We start from the raw sequence: 16,751 nt of genomic DNA, 5'->3' as shown, positions 1-16,751 counted from the left end.
CAGGGCAACCCGTAAAGCATCCAAGAGATTTTTGAACAACAGTAAATTAGTTTTTTACATTAATTGATTTTTATATCTCCCACTATTCATAAATGTATTCATTATTTAAACTTACTTTTGACTCTAAGAAGCAAAATTATATATACCTGCACATAGTCTTAATTTAGATGAGGTGGACACCGAAGATTTGAATGTTACTGAGTAATGATTAGACCCTCCCAAAGGCTCAATAAAGGGAGCAAAGCAGACTGGTGCCATGAGGCACTTCTAGTGGCCCTAGTAACCTTACACCCCTTGCGCTATTGGGCTTAACTGCAATGATGGCTGTAGAAACTTGATTGCAGTGAGCTTATAGCCTTGTTAGTTAGATGGGAAAGCCAATATCACCATGATGGTGAATAGTCACAGCTCACAAGGATGAAAACTGGAATCGTCTTTGTAGCAAATTAATCTGTTATTTCTTGAAGCGATTGTGTATTGACAGTGAGTTGGTGCCCAGAGATCAAGCCATTTTGATTTTGATGGACCCAGAGTTCAAGCCTTGGTGGACATACTCTCTGCGATTTTTATAGTTAGTAAGTTTTATACCAAATTAAGGAGTATAGTTGTCCTGTAAGACTCTCTACCTACTGCCAGCTTGTGTTGTTGAAAACAAAATACTCCGCTATCCCACAATGAAAAAGGTAGGAATTAACCCACCATCTAGAATCTCATTTAATAGATTGCACAGTAGGATTTTGATTACATCAGTAAATGTTTCTTAGAACTCTGATGGTGCACTGCCTTCTCTGAAGGCTTTACTCTTTGACAAGCTAGACCCCCACCTTGTCTTTCTCGTATTCTGTAAATGAGAGATTTATTGATTTTGCACGTTCAGATGGAAGACGCATCAAAGACAGCAGCTAATCAGTGATACAGATCTATTTATACTTTGGTCTGCTGTTGGTGTGTTAACTATGTCTGATTTATATTAAAAATGTCTGAAGTTGATTTTTGTTTCCTCCATTTTTTTAATCTCTTCTGAGGGAAGCTTACCAAAGATTTCTCCTCCATGCAACATTAGATTTCAGAGTGAGGTTTATTTCTCGTTTAGTATACGATACAGATATTGAAAAAATAACAATTAACTACAAAAACTTTGAGTTAAATAAGATTGTTTCTGCTAACCAAACTATATTTTGCAGTAGTAACGTTTTCAATCTCCATCTAGGTTGTTGCCATTTTGAGCCTGATAGTTCATAACCCAACTGAATAGCTGTTTGATCAGAAACATTATTGGAGTGTGAAATAAATGAAATCTACCCTGGAGGCAATTTTAAAACTGGCAGAAAACGTATTATCCCTTGTTGTCAGGTTAGATTCTCTACTGGGATCTAAAAAAAATACTATGACTTCATATTCTGAATGGCCTTACATCTACTAAGTTTATTCTGCACTGCACTTACCAATAAGGTTCTACCATTAAGGAATGGATACAACTATAATCACCTCAAATTGTTAGTTTCTCTTCCGTTGACATTAAAGAAACCAATAAGTTATTCAATGATTGGGGATCGCCCTCTATCGAATCATAGTAAATCACTATTGTAAGAGTCGTAACTTCACTAGAGAACGCAGTCCAGCCCATCCTCCGTACCTGCTAAATGAGTGCCATACTTGTTTACTTGGAAATCAACACCTTTCTTATCAAGCACTACTAAAGTCAATATGTTTGACTTTTGTATGGCACGAGGATCAGGTGTTTGCACATCATACACATGTCAAACCTGTTGTCTTTGCATATGTTTGCTAGGCAGCACTGCGGAAAACTGTGTATACAAAAGCATTTCAAAATAAGCACTTGGTAATAAAATGTGTACTTTCTTTTGTGTGGAATCCAGTTTTCACCTGCTGCATTTCTATCACCTCTTATCAGCACTAGCTTCCCTTTGTGCTACTGGACCATTCACCAGTGAATTTAAGATGTGAAATAGTCCCTTATGCATTCCAGTAAAGGTGAAGGAACACACCTAAAGGGCCAGTAGAAAAGCTGTAAAACTAAAATGGTCACTTGGGTAGAGCTGTGATGTGATTGACAGTGCCTGAAGCCAATGGGTTAAAGCTTTGGAGCAAAACCGATGGCTGATGGAGGCTGACACAAAGCCCTTTAAATAAATAAATAAATAAATAATTAAGTACAGAATACAATATGTTTGCCATGAATGCGTGCAGCACTGCACAAGGCACACAAGGAACATTTGGACTACCAGTCCCTGAGACATTTTGATTTGGCCTCTTGTTATACAACTATCGAAGGACTATGATTATGCAGCCAAAGACATTCCCACGGTATGGATGAGCATATTATTTAACCTGTTAACCCTAGAAGAAACAGTTGCAAATATCCCATTCCAGCAAAAGTTGCACAGACTTGATTTTTATCATTCGAATATTATCACATTTTGCTAATGCTTATAATATCATCTAGTTATACAGACTGTGCTAGACTTTTTGTTATCATGTTTGCCTTTTTAAAGTACTTTGACTCATAGTTGGACTTCAGAAGAAAGTGTTTAATACAGTGAGTTGAAAGCGCTACCTCTATATTTATTTACAATTTTTGATATGATGCTTCTAGCATGTAGTGAATCTAAGACAGCATATTGCAATAAAAGGAAGTAAAAACTAAAATCCAGCAGGCACTTATAGGCAGACATGTGCCCTTTGATTAAAGGTAAGGCACCAAAAACTAGAAGTTCATAGTCGATGAGAAGCAGAGAGAAATTGAGGACTAGTTAAGGCAGTTGTGCACCTGGGTGGTTAAAAAGCATTCATCAGATCTTACATGGTAGAATACAACCTAACCGACTGAACACAGCATAACAATATCAATTTTACTATGTATGGCGTAAAATATATTTGAACCACCCGCTGCTTGTGTGCAGCGGATTACCACACCTGCACTCTCACCAACACCTACCCCTGTTGACCACTTAAGAATCTACCTGATCTTTTGTCCTCCCGTACAGAGGTTTTGACGTCCTCCACCCTCTATATATTCCAAGCCCTAACATGGATTTTCTGAATGAATTGCACAGCTTTCCAACTCCCATACTAGGTTTATAAATGAGTGGAAAAACAGGGACACAGGAGTGTTGTTTGGGTTTTCATTGGTAAGTAACATTCTTGAGCCATGTCTGATTCTGGTTTATGGTTTGTTTACATTTGTAAATTTATGGAACACTATAGCACTGTAACCGATATTGTTGTAAACTTTTCTTGAATGTTTCCCTGTACACATTCCCAACCATACAATCCAACACACAGATGTACACTGGTTCCGCCATCTTTTCACATTCACACTCTTGTGCAACATTTATCCCACAGAGGCATGATGTTCAGATAAAGACCGGACCCCACACACCAACAAATCTTAATGATGTAAACGCTGTGTTGCACATCTTTAAAGCTTTAAAGATGTACAGACACTCATTCACACCTTCACTGATACCTGACTGCACAACTTTAAACATATAGATATATCCTCCACTCATTTTCAAATTCTTAAAACTATACACCTTTTCCTGTGCTATTTCCAGTTCTTACTAATCTTTACACTTATTCCTTCTTATCTTCAAATCCATCATTGTACACATACACCTGCACAACTCCAAAAGTTTCTAGATCTGTTCACACACCTGTATGCTATGAAACCCACTGTTATCCACACAACCTCCACATCATCAGGCCCCCTCTAGAACGTGCATTCACACATGGGATGGGACACACTTATCCATACACGTCCAAAATCATCAAGCCTCCACCAGAATGTGCATTATGGCATGGGATATAACCTACACATATCCACACACACCTCCGCATCATCAAATCCCCTTCAGATAATGCATTCATGAATGAGATGAAACCCACAGATGTTCTTGCACATGTTCACATCATCAGGCCCCCTCAAGAAACCTGTAGATATCCAAACACACAGCCACGTTATCAGTCCCACTCCAGAACGCACATTCAGGCAACAGATGAAGCCCACAGAAATTGACATACACATACCTCCACATCATAAGGCAGCCTCCAGAACACGGATTGAGGCATGGGATGAAATGCACAGATATCTTCACATGTTCACATCATCAGGTCCCCTCCAGAACACGCATTCAGGCATGAAATAAAACCAACAGATATCCACACACACGTCCATGTCATCTAGCCCCTCCAGAATATGCCTTCAGGCATGAGATAAAAGGCATTGAAACTCAGCAGTTTTTTTGCAAACTCAGCTCAAACTATCTCTTACCTTTCTCCCAAGAGACTGATTCTTAATTTCTCTACCCCACAGTTGGAGCACGGGAAAGAAAATGTGCAGGCGGTAAGGATAAATCTTGATTCTCCTCCTGAATAATAAAAAAAATTTTGTGAAATTATTTGGAAAGAATGAAAGAGAAATTTACTTAGTTGGACAGTTCAGTATTCTGCTCTTAGGTTTCAGTCATTCAGTGTTTCCATCTTCTACTATTTTTAGCTTTGCAGACTGCTATTTTGATTTTACTTTTCCTTTACTTTTATATTTGGAATGCCTTACCTCGAGCCTACCTTCTGTGCATGTGTGGTTTAAACAGTAGGCAAGTAACTGGTAGTAACTCTGCTTAGCAAATGAAGTCAGAGTTCTGAAAATGTTTTTTTTAAGCCTTTTCATGAAATTCGCGCCACATTGTGTTTGTTGGGGTATTCAGATCACTTGATGTTGCAGTGCAGCAACTCCTGTTCATCTTGCATGACATAAGTTGAGTGCTTTACCTGTAGACTTGGACAAAGCGTAGGACTGCAGCCTTTGTCATACAGATTTTCAGACCCCAGCCCGCTGTCTCTGCCTTACCATAAGCATGGCTCTGTACTAAGCTTCAAGAAATGAGGGTGAGTGTTAAGGATCAGATGGCAGACGTGACACCTTTACACTTTCAGAGTACCATAATGCAAGCCAGTCTAAGGATCACAGGGCGGGTGAGATTCCATAGTACCTTCTGAGCATTCCGAAGTTGGATGAATAGGAAAGGCACCCTCTGTGCGATACTTCTGGTGCAAGAATTACAGATATGCCTACAGTCACCTGAGGATTCATTGCAAGTGACATAAAGAAAGCCCAATTAATGCTGTTCAGTGATGTGCACTGATCATGGGAAGTGTAGTTGTTGCTTTTGTAGGTCTCAACTGAGTTGTTGCTATTCAGACCTTTTGTTAGCCTAAATGGGGCTCGAAGCCCACCCATTGCTTGCTATTTATAGGCTTCATTGTTTCTCTTATTTGCTGGCTCGTGTTAGTCAGCACATGCTCTCTTTACTTTCTGTTAGTGTGTTTTTCCTTTCCCCAGAGCATGGATTTAGGTTAAGCGTAGGCGTTCGACCTGGTGTATAATTAAGTATACATATTGTGGAAGGAAGCGATTTCATTTGTTGGTTGCAGTGCCCTTTAAAAATGCTTGCTCACTAGTGGTCAGTTCTGCCTTTTTCTCCCTCCTTTTTCTGTTTCAGAGCAGTGACCTACTACTGTATTGTTCCACTTTAGTTTCTTTATCTGTTGCATGATGGACTATTTTTGTCATTTCCTCTGTGCTCCTCTTTCCCTGTGTGTGTTTAGGCTGGTAGCTGCCTGCGTTTTATTGCAGCATTCCGTTCCTCCCACTTCCTCCTACATCGCTGACATTTGTTTTGGCTTTATTCCAGTGCTGTCCTCATTCCCGGCTCCTAAAATAAGCTTATTTTACATAGGCCTTTGCATCGCAGAGAGTCTCTCTATCTCCAGGGCCCCACCCTGCCAGCACTCATGAGATCACACACAGGACATTGCTTATCTTTATTGAGGGCCATAAATCTTCTCAGGCTGCTCTTCTAACCTCATTAGAGCTTTGTTGAAATGCGAGACAAAAATGCTTGTTTCCTTTTTGCCTTTTTTCTCCTTGTCTTTTTCTTGTTTCTCTTATCATTCCTATTATTTCTGTACAACTTGAAAATGTTGCTGTATATAATTTGTTACTGTGATTTTGTTTATTAATAAAATTAAAAAGGTTTTAGCTAAATAGAAGTAAACACTGGCTAGCAACGCAAAAGTCTGTTCAGAGAAATGGGGCAAGGTTTGAACAGGTCTTCAAATATTTAACCTGAAATAGTCATTACAAAGACAGGTTTTTGCCAGCTTATCTATCTTCCTGGTGGAGACACTCAGAATAAAGGAAGTCGGGGCTATTACACTACATCCCCCTGCCCTCCCTGTGTATGGCTGGCTTAAGTACAAGTGTGGCGCTGGTCCCTTCCAGAAACAAGCAGAATTTCCAGTTCTCCTCGGTAATACCTGTTCTGTCCACTCACTCCCCGTATTATGTAACACAAGGGTCGTGGCTGCACCCTTTTAGCAGACATGCAGCTTTATTGGCATTATCATGCATGGTGCTGCCCGCAGATAATATGGCATGGATCTGATCATTCAAACAGGGCATGCCTTCTCCATCTCCATGAATCGAAGTGAAGTCGGAGGATAGCTCAGTCTGACAAACATACCTAAATGTTCCCAAATATCACTATCAAATTAAAGGGTTGTCGGAGACAAAAGTGCTGGTGACAACAATGGATATTGTGAATTTCGTCAAAGTGGTAAAAAGCCATATAATTACATTCTTTTATATTCAACATATGATGTAGGCTGTGCAGATTAGTGAAAGTGAATGTTACGGTCGTACCAATAAATAAATGAAACATTTATCTGTGGTATGCAGGTATGTCTTGTTCTTGCACAAGAGACTTGTACATATCGGAGATTTCCTGACAGAGACTCCACTTGGGGTGGTTCAACTGGTTTATGACACAAGCAAGGAGCAACCAAACACCACTTCAAGTAGAAATCAATACATAAAAACATGCAAAGGTAGTCAGGTGTCAAGTCTGCTACACCATAAACCGTACTGTGACACATCACTGCACAGTGAGAGCATGTGAATAGCGCAAGCTTGACACCCAGCATTAAGTGGCCTGATGTATGTAGGTTTAGCTTTGTGATTACCAATAGCAAATTTTCTGATTCCCTATTTGGTAATCACAAACACCCATGTATTAATGTGTCTTTGACACATTTTGCAATTCCCAGTGGGTCGAAAATAGACCTACCTCATTATTATTCATGAGGTAGGATTCACTTTTCAACCCATTGGGAATTGCAAAATATCACAGGGATAGTGGCCTGCCGGTGTCAGCAGACCACCATGTCATTGATTGCTTTTAAATAAAGCACTTTTTAGGGTTGAGCGCTCAAGCGCTCTGGCCTGTTGTGAGCTCTCTGTGGGCTTTTAACCACGCTCACTCTTTCTATTCATTCTTTGTTGTGCTAGTCTTAAATGCTTTATTTTTATTGGTACACTTTGTGAAATGTCCCTCTTTACTCTGCTGAGTTCCCTCCCAGGCAATTTCACTAAGTGAACATTTTTGTTGGCCATCACACTACGTCACGCTTCCTCCTGTTACAGCGCGTGACTGTCCCTCCTCCGGCTCAGGTTTGCCTTTCATCCCAGCCGTGATCCTTTCCAGACATTCACAAAGGGAAGCAATAGCTCTTGCGCTCACCTCATGGGGGCTGTGGCGCTTTGAAAAGACTTGCTTCTGTCAACTGTTTTACTTTTCATTTTCAATTTATATGGCAAGAAAAGTCCAGTTAGGAATTTACAGTGCTAATAGCCCTAACTCGAGCAAACGCAAGACCCATTGCATTGCAAATGTTTGTTATTTCCATCTCATCCTAGCACCAATCAATAACTTTAGTGTCAGAAAAAGATCCCCGTTTAGTAGTTGAATTGCACAATGAGGGAAATGGAAAGTCTTGACCAATCCTGGCTTCCTTGCTTGACTAAAATTGTGTGATCATAGGCATACAGTTTATTTAACAAGCCTCGTTTTTATTGATAATCACAAATCAGAGCACTTTCAAACAGGTGAGTTCAGGATGTGCACTGTACAAAAACCTCTCGTGTTTGATTTGATAGCCCATATTATTACTCCATCTATAATCAGGGCCACTGAAATTGTGCGGCAGGAGAGGACCAAATTATGTGGCAAGAAAAGGCAAATTATGTGACGTAATGCAACACATTTTGTGATGGTATTACTTCATTTTTTACATATATTTTTTACACATGTTAACATTGGGCAAATATTTAATCTCATTAGTACAAGCTTAACACATACACCAATAAGCAACAGAAAGGTGACCTGTCAATCTTTGCGAATGGCCTTACACTGTGCGGAAACAGTTGTTTCTATGTTTTTTGTAACTTTTGATCCATTTAGGCAAAAAAATACTTTTTTGTTAAAATCTTCACATTATGCAACAGATGATGGGTTATGTGGCAAATGCTGCAAATTCATAAATAGACAGAAAACGCTGTGGCTGCAAATTTGCATCATTCGAGTGGTCCTGTGTATAAGAGGAATCTGAGCCCAAATATACGGTAAATATGACGGCTGACTTGTCTGCTAGTTCACAAATGGCATTGTCACTTGGGAGATGGCAGCAGTGTTTTTCAGTCCATGTTTACAAACTCTCATTTAGTAAGTCCTCAATATAGATATATATTCTGATATAATAAGGTGAAACGCTTCAACGTTTTTAAGAAATTCTGATTTATGAATTTTGAAGACAGGTTAGCATATCCGAACATGGTATTTGTTGCCCAGTTTATGTCCAGATATTTTAAAGGCTTGGCTCGTGCAAAGGCTCTTAGAGCAAGAGCCAAGCCATAGAGCAAGAGTCCATTCTTGGCTCGGCTCTGGCACAACACTCCCTGTTAATTTGTTGGCTCACCCACTGCCAACAATTAATGATCCCACATCTCCTCACCTCTGCTCCCCCTTCCTGCAAGCTCCACCATTCCACAACCAAACCTACTCGATTTGGACCCGCCACCCCTGCCTTACACTTCAACCAGTGACTGGCGCCGCCTCAACAGTAAGTGACCAGAAAGTAGGAAGAACGGGGGACAAGAGTTAGAGCTAAGAGTGGGATCTAAGTGGGTTGTACAAAACTTTGCATGTAGAGAGTGAGGGGACCACATGAAGATCTTGACACCGGGTGACCAGGCAATCTTGAGAGTAAAAGGCTGCTTTATGAGGACAGGTATGCAGACTTATTTTAAATTTACAGACATCATTGAACAATCCCGGCCTCGCTAATACAACAGAATTCCTAACATCCCCCACCCTTAAGCTTCCCCCCCCCCCCCAACAAAACAGTACCCCGGAGTCACTCATTCCTCCTAATCACCTTCCTCCCTACTCTGACCTCCAGAACTCCACGTCAACCATCTGTCCCCTGCATCCCCTCACCCTTGCCTACCCTGCCGGGCGCCCAACCCTTCCATCCTGTCTTGAGTTTCCCATTCTACCTCCAAGAAAAAACCCTGTACAGGTGTTTTTCTTGCCCCAACCCTCCCTTGGAGCCCCTTCGTGAAGATTAACAGTGCTGCAGAAAAGTAATCAGATAGCAGACTGTTGCCGAACAATCCTGTCTAAAATAGAGTTAATGCCCTAATCCATGGTGTTGCTATCGCCAAACAACCATTCAAGCTTACCGGCAAAACATCACCAGTAGTCAAATGGTGCAAAAGACAGAGTCTTACCTAGTGTGAAGCTGTTGGGAAACAGCCATTAATACCAGCCTCTTCTGTACAACAGGCTAGCCAGAAAGTATCTTTAATCTCTAGGAGATATGATTCATTGCCTACAGAGGATAAATGGACACCATCTTGCCTGAAAAACTCAAAATCCTCTTTATTAATATTCCAATTCTCTAACCATCCTGTCCCTTTAGCTTTGCAAAACCTTTGCATGTCCCTATTAACCTTTCTCCATGCTTTTTCCATTGCAGTGTATTTAAAGGTACAATGCATACCTGTAGTTGAACAAATGCTGTCCAAATTAGATGAGTCCCAGACCATGATCTACTTACTATATCCAGATCCCCTCTCGTAGCTTTAGGCAACCCCAGAATAGACTCCATAACTAAGTCATTTTCCCCAAGATGCACAATTAAAACATCTGGACAAGCCCTGTTAATAGTCAGATTGGATAAACAAGGTAGTAACTTTCCTCACTTTATTCCAAATGTACATCCTTAATGCAGAACACCCAATTTTTCCCCATGGTCTTTTCTCAGCATGCTTTGCCACCCACTTCACGAAGGAGTGCCCCACGATCCATGTTGAGAAGGCCGCCAAAGCTGGTCCCACCTCACAACCTAGGATGAGATAGAAATATTAGCCCTCACGGTTTATAACCCAGACAAACGTTTAATGTAGCGCAAACAACAGTTTACCTTAACATTCTGACTTCACGTATAGAAAACCCCAGTTTCGAAGCCTCAGAAGTTGAGCTGATGCAAAAGAAATATGTCCCAAAATGCCTGACACTTCCCCCATACTTAGTAACACTTTTCTCACAACTGCCAAAACTTGACTTGCTGTCAATCGAGCTCCATCTTCCTGTCTAAAAACAAAAATCTCCTGAACACCGCCCAGTTGGCAGAATTGATGCCACGCCCCGATGGGGCATGCGAGACCTCCGATCCTGTGGAAAAAATTTATGATACCTTTACCTGTTTGATCCGTTTTTGAATGGGCTAGGAAAATCCGGAGAAACTTACCTGACAATTTCACATGTTCCACTGCCAGTCCACCTTTCTTCCCCACTCCTAAAAGCTCTGATATCCTAAAACCCCTAAAAAACAACCAAATCATGCAAAGTTGAAACCACTTACTCTCAGACATGGATTAACAATTTTGTTGCAAACGCTGAACTAAATTGATTAACTTACTCATAGTTATAGGTTCTCTCACGAAAGACAGCCTCTGGAATTCCCGTACCCATCCTGCCAAAATCCTTTTACCCAACTCACCTGCAGACGGTTCATACCCCTAGAATATTTTCCCATAAAAACTGATTCCCACTAGCTTCCCAGCAATTATAGTGGCAGGGACTCTGTTGTCTTTGTTTGTCATGATGAACTTCACTACATACTTGCACCGCATCTTTTGTACGTCAGCGTCATGCTGCCTAAAACAAGCTCCTCATCCCAAAAACTCAACTCAAGCTCTTCTGCATGAGATCCTCATTGTGCTAGGTCCCAAACCTTCTGTGGTACCATTGTCTTCCGTAAATCCACTCCAGGTTCCTAAAACCTGGAATCCCTGCCCCTGCAAACAAGATAAAGCATCCTCAATGTTATCATCCTGATCTGGCATATGCTTAGCTCGAAAGACAATGTTGTGCTTTAGGCACCCTAACAAGAAACGCTGCAATAGTTTAAGCAGCCTTTTGTCTTTAAATCTGACTATTGACTAGGTCAACCACCGTCCTGTTGTCAACATGGAAAAGCACAGTTTTGTTTTCTAACTGCCCACCCCAAACCTCCAAAGTCATCAATAACGGAAAAAAAACTAAAAGAAGGCAATACTCCTACCCTCCTGCTTCCATTGCTTTCGCCATTGTTCAGCACACCACCTACCATCCCAGAATACTCCAAAGCCTTCTGATCCTGCAGCGCCCGAGTAAATCTGAACCTGTCACTCAAAGTCCTCAGCATGGGACTACATCAAAACCCCAAAGAAACCTTGGAGAGAAACCAACCAAACTTCCAAATCAGCTTTAAGGTCGCCAAAATTCTCACCCCGTGATGAGTATGGACTGCATCTGCCATCGCAAAACCTAGTCCACGACAAAAGGCTCTTCCTGCTCTGACAGCATGGCATGCAAGATTAAGATGACCTAACAACTGTTGCAGCTGCTTAAATTGCAACAAAATGACCAATTCCTGTACTTTCGATGAACAAGCTACTTACCTTCGGTAACAATTTATCTGGTAGACATTCTAGTTGCAGATTCTTTACCTTAGAATTTCCCCCAGGCGTCAGACTGGATCTGGAGATTTTTCTTCGAGCAGTACCTTTGTGCACCGTCAGGTGATGTCGGTCGACTCCACGTCTGTCGGTGTCGTGGTTGCCGTGATGACATTGTTGTCATATATAGGCACCACCCCAGCACCCTGATGTCAGTTTTTTCACGACTTTCCACGCCAGTAGCGCTGAGCCATGAAGAACACTGAGAATGTGCTCCAGAACTAGGGCCCTGAAAAGGGAATCTCTGTCCCTAGAAATCAGTTGGCAGTGCTGGGAGGATGGGTGGGTCGGTAAGGAATCTGCAACTAGAATATATCTCTACCAGATAAATTGTTACCGAAGGTAAGTAACTTGTTCATCTGATAGAGACTTCTAGTTGCAGATTCCTTGCCTTAGAATAGATACCCAAGCAATACCATCCTTGGCTGTGGTCTGTGAACCAAGATCATACTAGAAAGTCCTGCAGGACCAAACGGCCAAAGTAGACGTCTCTGTGGTCCTGACAGTCCAGACAGTAAGGTATTGTGAACATGTGCAGGGATGCTCAGGTTGCTGCCTGGTAGATGTCCAGGAACTCCGCTTGCTAACGCTGTGGTGGCAGCAGTTGCGCTGGTGGAGTGTTGCGCTGGTGGAGTGAGCACGCAAGTCCTCAAGGGGTTGCTGCTTTGCCAAGGCATAGCACATTTTGATGCAGAGCAACACCCATCATGAGATGGTCCGCTTCTGCACTGCCCGCCCTTTCTTTGCACCCACATATCCTACAGAGAGTTGATCGTCCACCTGGAAATCTTTGGTATGATTGAGGTATAACGCCAACACTCTTTTTGAATCTAGACGGTGGAGTCTCTCCTCTTCATGAGAGGGATGTGGGGGGGGGGGGTGTAAAAAGTAGGCAAAGTGATAGATTGGCTACATGAAAATATGTAACAACCTTAGGAAGGAAGGTGGCTCTGGTACAAAGCACCACTTAGTCAGGATGGACAGATAAAAATGGTGGCTTCAAAGAAAAAGCTTGAATCTCACTCACTCTACGAACAGAGGTGATGGCAATCAGGAAAGCAGTTTTTAGGACAATTATGGAGTGGCTCAAAAGGGGCACACATAAGGTAGGTGAGGACCAGGTTCAAATCCCACTGGGGCATTATGAATGGGGTAGGTGGGAACAAATGGGTGAGTCTCTTAAGGAACCTCCCAGCTATGGGAGCCTTAAGGAAGGTTGATCTGGCAATCTGGGAAAGGCAGCCTTTCAGGGTGCCCAAAGCAGAGCCCTGCTGGGCAAGAGAGAGAAAGAACAGTAGAGCCTCAGACAGAGGTGCAGAAAGGGGATCAACAGACTTGTTGGTACACCGTGTCGCAAATTTGTGCCAACGAAAGGCGTAGACTGTTTTGGTGGTGGGACACCTGGCTGCCAAGATAACATTACAGACTTCGAGCGGAAGGTCAAAAGCTGTCAATTGCCGCCGCTCAATCTCCACCCATGAAGGTGGAGACTTGTCAGGTTCAGATGGAGAACTGTCCCCTGTTGCTGTGACGGAAGACCCCCCTAAAGGGGCAGTCTGATCGAAGGATAAGTGGCCATGCTCGAGAGCTCAGGATACCATACTCTCTGTGCTCAGTCCAGAGCCACAAGGCTTACTTGAGCCCAGTTGTTCTCCGTCTTCTTCAGGACTCCGGGCAGAAGTGGTATTGGCAGGAAGGTGTAAAGAAGGCCTGAATTCCACTTGTGATGAAAAGCGTTGCAGAGCGAGTGCCGCCTTGAAAACTCCAACACGCAAAACAGCTGACATTATGCATTCTCTGCGGAGGGAAACAGATCTAACCAAGGCTCTGGCCACCTCCGGATGGCGATGCCATTCGTGATTGACTATGCATCAATGTCTGAGTTCATCTGCCCTGGCGTTCAGAGATCCTGCCAGATGTTGAACCACCAGGGTTCTGCCCTGGTGTTCCAGCCATGTCCTGAGGTGCAGAGCCTCTTGACAAATGGTCCACAACCCCACTCCGCCCTGCTTGTTGCAGTACCACATGGCAGTGGTGTTGTCCGTGAACACCTGCACCACTTTCCCCTTGAGAGAAGGAAGAAATGTTTTCAATGCAAGCCTGATCTCCCGGTGCTCCGAGAGATTGGTGAGGAGTCTGGACTTTGCAGGAAACCAGAGATCTCTGATCTCCGCCTCTCCCATGTGGCCGCCCCATCCCAGGAGTGACGAATCTGTCACTACTGTGAGATCTGGTTGGGGAAGGGAGTGGGATCTGCCATTGACCCAATCCTGATTCAAAAGCCACCACTGCAGATCTTCCATAGTTCCATCCGTGATCTGGACCATGTCAGAGAGGTCCCCCTGATGCTCTGCCCACTGGAACTTCAGGTCCCATTGCAGAGCCCACAATCCCATCTGGCATGTGTCACTAGCAGGATGCAGGAGTCCATGAGGCCCAGCAGCCTCAGAGTCATTCTCACCAAAATCCAGGATAGAGGCTGAGCCTTCGGTATCATAGCCTGTATATCCTGGACTTGCTTTTCAGGAAGATAAGCCCAAAACGGCATTGTGTCCACAACAGGTCCGATAAAGGGGAGCATCTGAGAGGGAATCAGGTGTGACTTTGGCATGTTTATAGTGAGCCCCAACGAATATAGAAGGTTTGCCGTAGACTGAGATCCCTAACCTGCGCAGATGCGATGCAACCACCGCCATCAGTTTTGTGATCACCCGAGGGGCACTAGTAAGGTCGAAAGGGAACACAGTGAATTGAAAGGACTCGTGACCTACCATAAATCGCAAGTAGCGTCTGTGGGCAGGCAGGACAGGTATATAGAAGTAGGCATCTTGCAAGTCCAGTGCTACCATCCAGTCCCCAGGGTCCAAGGCAGACAGGAGCTGAGCCAGGGTGTGCATTTTGAACTTCTCCTTCCTGAGGAGGAGACTGAGGGCTCAGAGGTCTTGGATAGGGTGAAGGCCCTTGTCCTTCTTGGGCACCAGAAAGTAGTGGGAATAAAAACCTACTTCTGGTGCAGGGAACCTCTGTGTGGCTCCCGTGGCCAAGAGAGCTGCAACTTCCTTGAGGAGAAGTGCCAAATGATCCTCTGGAAAGTGGTCGTTAGATGGTGGTATGGGCGGAGGTATAGTCACAAAGGGGAGGGAGTAGCCCCTTGGGACTATTTGCAAAACCCACCTGTCCTTCGTGATGGATTCCCAGTGGGGCAGGTGATGGCTGATCATGCCTCCAACTGGTCTGGGATGTTGCAAATGACTAGGAGGATGTTGCAGCGGGGGCGGGTTGGACTGGGCAGACCTCTGACTCCCTGCCCCACAAGCCCGTGGAATCCTGTGGCTGGCAGGGAAAGGACGCGGTAGAGAGTTCCTTTAGTGAGCACGAAAGGGGCGAAAAGTGGAAGGGACCGAGCTGTAGCCCGGAACTTCTTAAAACACACTTGACCACTGACTCCGCTTTGTCTCCAAACAGATGGGCGCCATCGAAGGGCATGTCCATGAGAGACTGTTGGACATCCCCCAAAAAGCCAGACGGTATCAACCAGGCGTGGTACTGTAAGGCCACCGTCAACACAACTGCTCTGCCTAGTGAGTCGCCTGTGTCCAGCCCACAATGTATCATGAACTTGGTTGCATCCCTCCCATCAGCAGCGGCTTGGGCCTCCTCCAGGACCTGTGGCAGCACCTGTGCAACCGCATCTCATAAGGAATGGATGTAGCGGCCCAAGAGGCATGCAGTGTTCATAGACCACAATGCCAGAATGGAGGAAGAAAGCATCTTCTTCCCAAGTTGATCCAGTCTTTTTGATCCCCGATCTGGAGGGGGGGATGGGAATGCACCAGATGAGGAAGAAACCCGGATAACAAGACTCTCAGGTGTAGGGTGTTGGAAAAGAGAATGTAAGGTCGTTCAGCGCAGGCCGATGATGGTGGGTGATTGTCTTATTCACAGTAGCCCCTGTACTGGGTCTGGACCAGGTACCCAGTAGGACATCCGTGAGGGCTTCATTGAAAGGTAAGAGGGGTTCTGAGGTGGAAGCCCCAGGCTGGAACACCTTGGTCAGGAGGTTAGTCCTGACAACGACAGAAGGAAGCTCGAGGCCGAGGACCTCAGCCGCCCTGCTGACCACCATGGAATATGACACTCGCTCCTCCGTAACCACAGTAGGGAGACAAAGCATGCCAGCATCTGCAGAAGTATCCAGACCCCTAGCCTCGGCCAATTTCTGTGCCCAGTCCAGTACAGGATTCTCTAGCTAGTATTTGAGAGGGTCCAAGTGACCCCTCCAAACCTTCCCCGTACCCATAGTAAAAAGGGTCAGGATCCAACTTGGGGTGAGTAGACCCCATCAAAGACGGATCTGGCGTTGAGCGATGCCGTTCCAAGTCGTTGGGGATAAGGACTGGGTCGATGTCGATTTGGGCCCAACTGACGTCAGGAGCGTTGATGTCTTTGCAGGCGCCGGGGAAGGTCACGTTGGCACGACCGGCATCGGCATGGATTCGATAATAGATCCAGAGTGGCCCTCAGTGGCCAGGGCTGAATCCACCGGCATGGAACCAGAGGGACCCCCTTCCAACTCCACAGGGCCCAAAGGTGCTGCAGTGGTGTCTGTCTGCCCAAAGATGAGGTGCATGGCCTCATAAAACTCTCTCAGCTTGGCATGGGTGGCTCTGGTTCCTGGAAACTTGGGGAGGCACAGTGCGTCAACGCTCTTCCCACGCCACATCGGCCGAGCGACGGGGCAAAGTCGCAGAACATTTGTCCTCCTTCAAGTTCTTTGTCTTGTGGCTCGAGTGTCCCGAGGATTTAGAGTCAGACGACGAAGACT

General features: G+C 44.3%; 1 protein-coding gene across 1 annotated transcript in view; it reads left to right on the top strand.

Annotated features, from left to right (window-relative positions):
• SARS2 (seryl-tRNA synthetase 2, mitochondrial) overlaps nt 1-16,751 on the top strand; it is a 206,352-nt gene that overhangs the window by 63,143 nt on the left and 126,458 nt on the right. Inside the window, exon 3 of the mRNA XM_069206905.1 lies at nt 4,337-4,366. Coding sequence (XP_069063006.1) covers nt 4,337-4,366 — 30 coding nt within the window. The remainder of the gene's footprint in view (nt 1-4,336; nt 4,367-16,751) is intronic.

This window comes from Pleurodeles waltl, chromosome 9 (genome assembly GCF_031143425.1).
Source record: "Pleurodeles waltl isolate 20211129_DDA chromosome 9, aPleWal1.hap1.20221129, whole genome shotgun sequence".
In the NCBI taxonomy this organism is placed as follows: domain Eukaryota; kingdom Metazoa; phylum Chordata; class Amphibia; order Caudata; family Salamandridae; genus Pleurodeles; species Pleurodeles waltl.
This window is presented reverse-complemented; position numbering and strand designations above follow the sequence as displayed.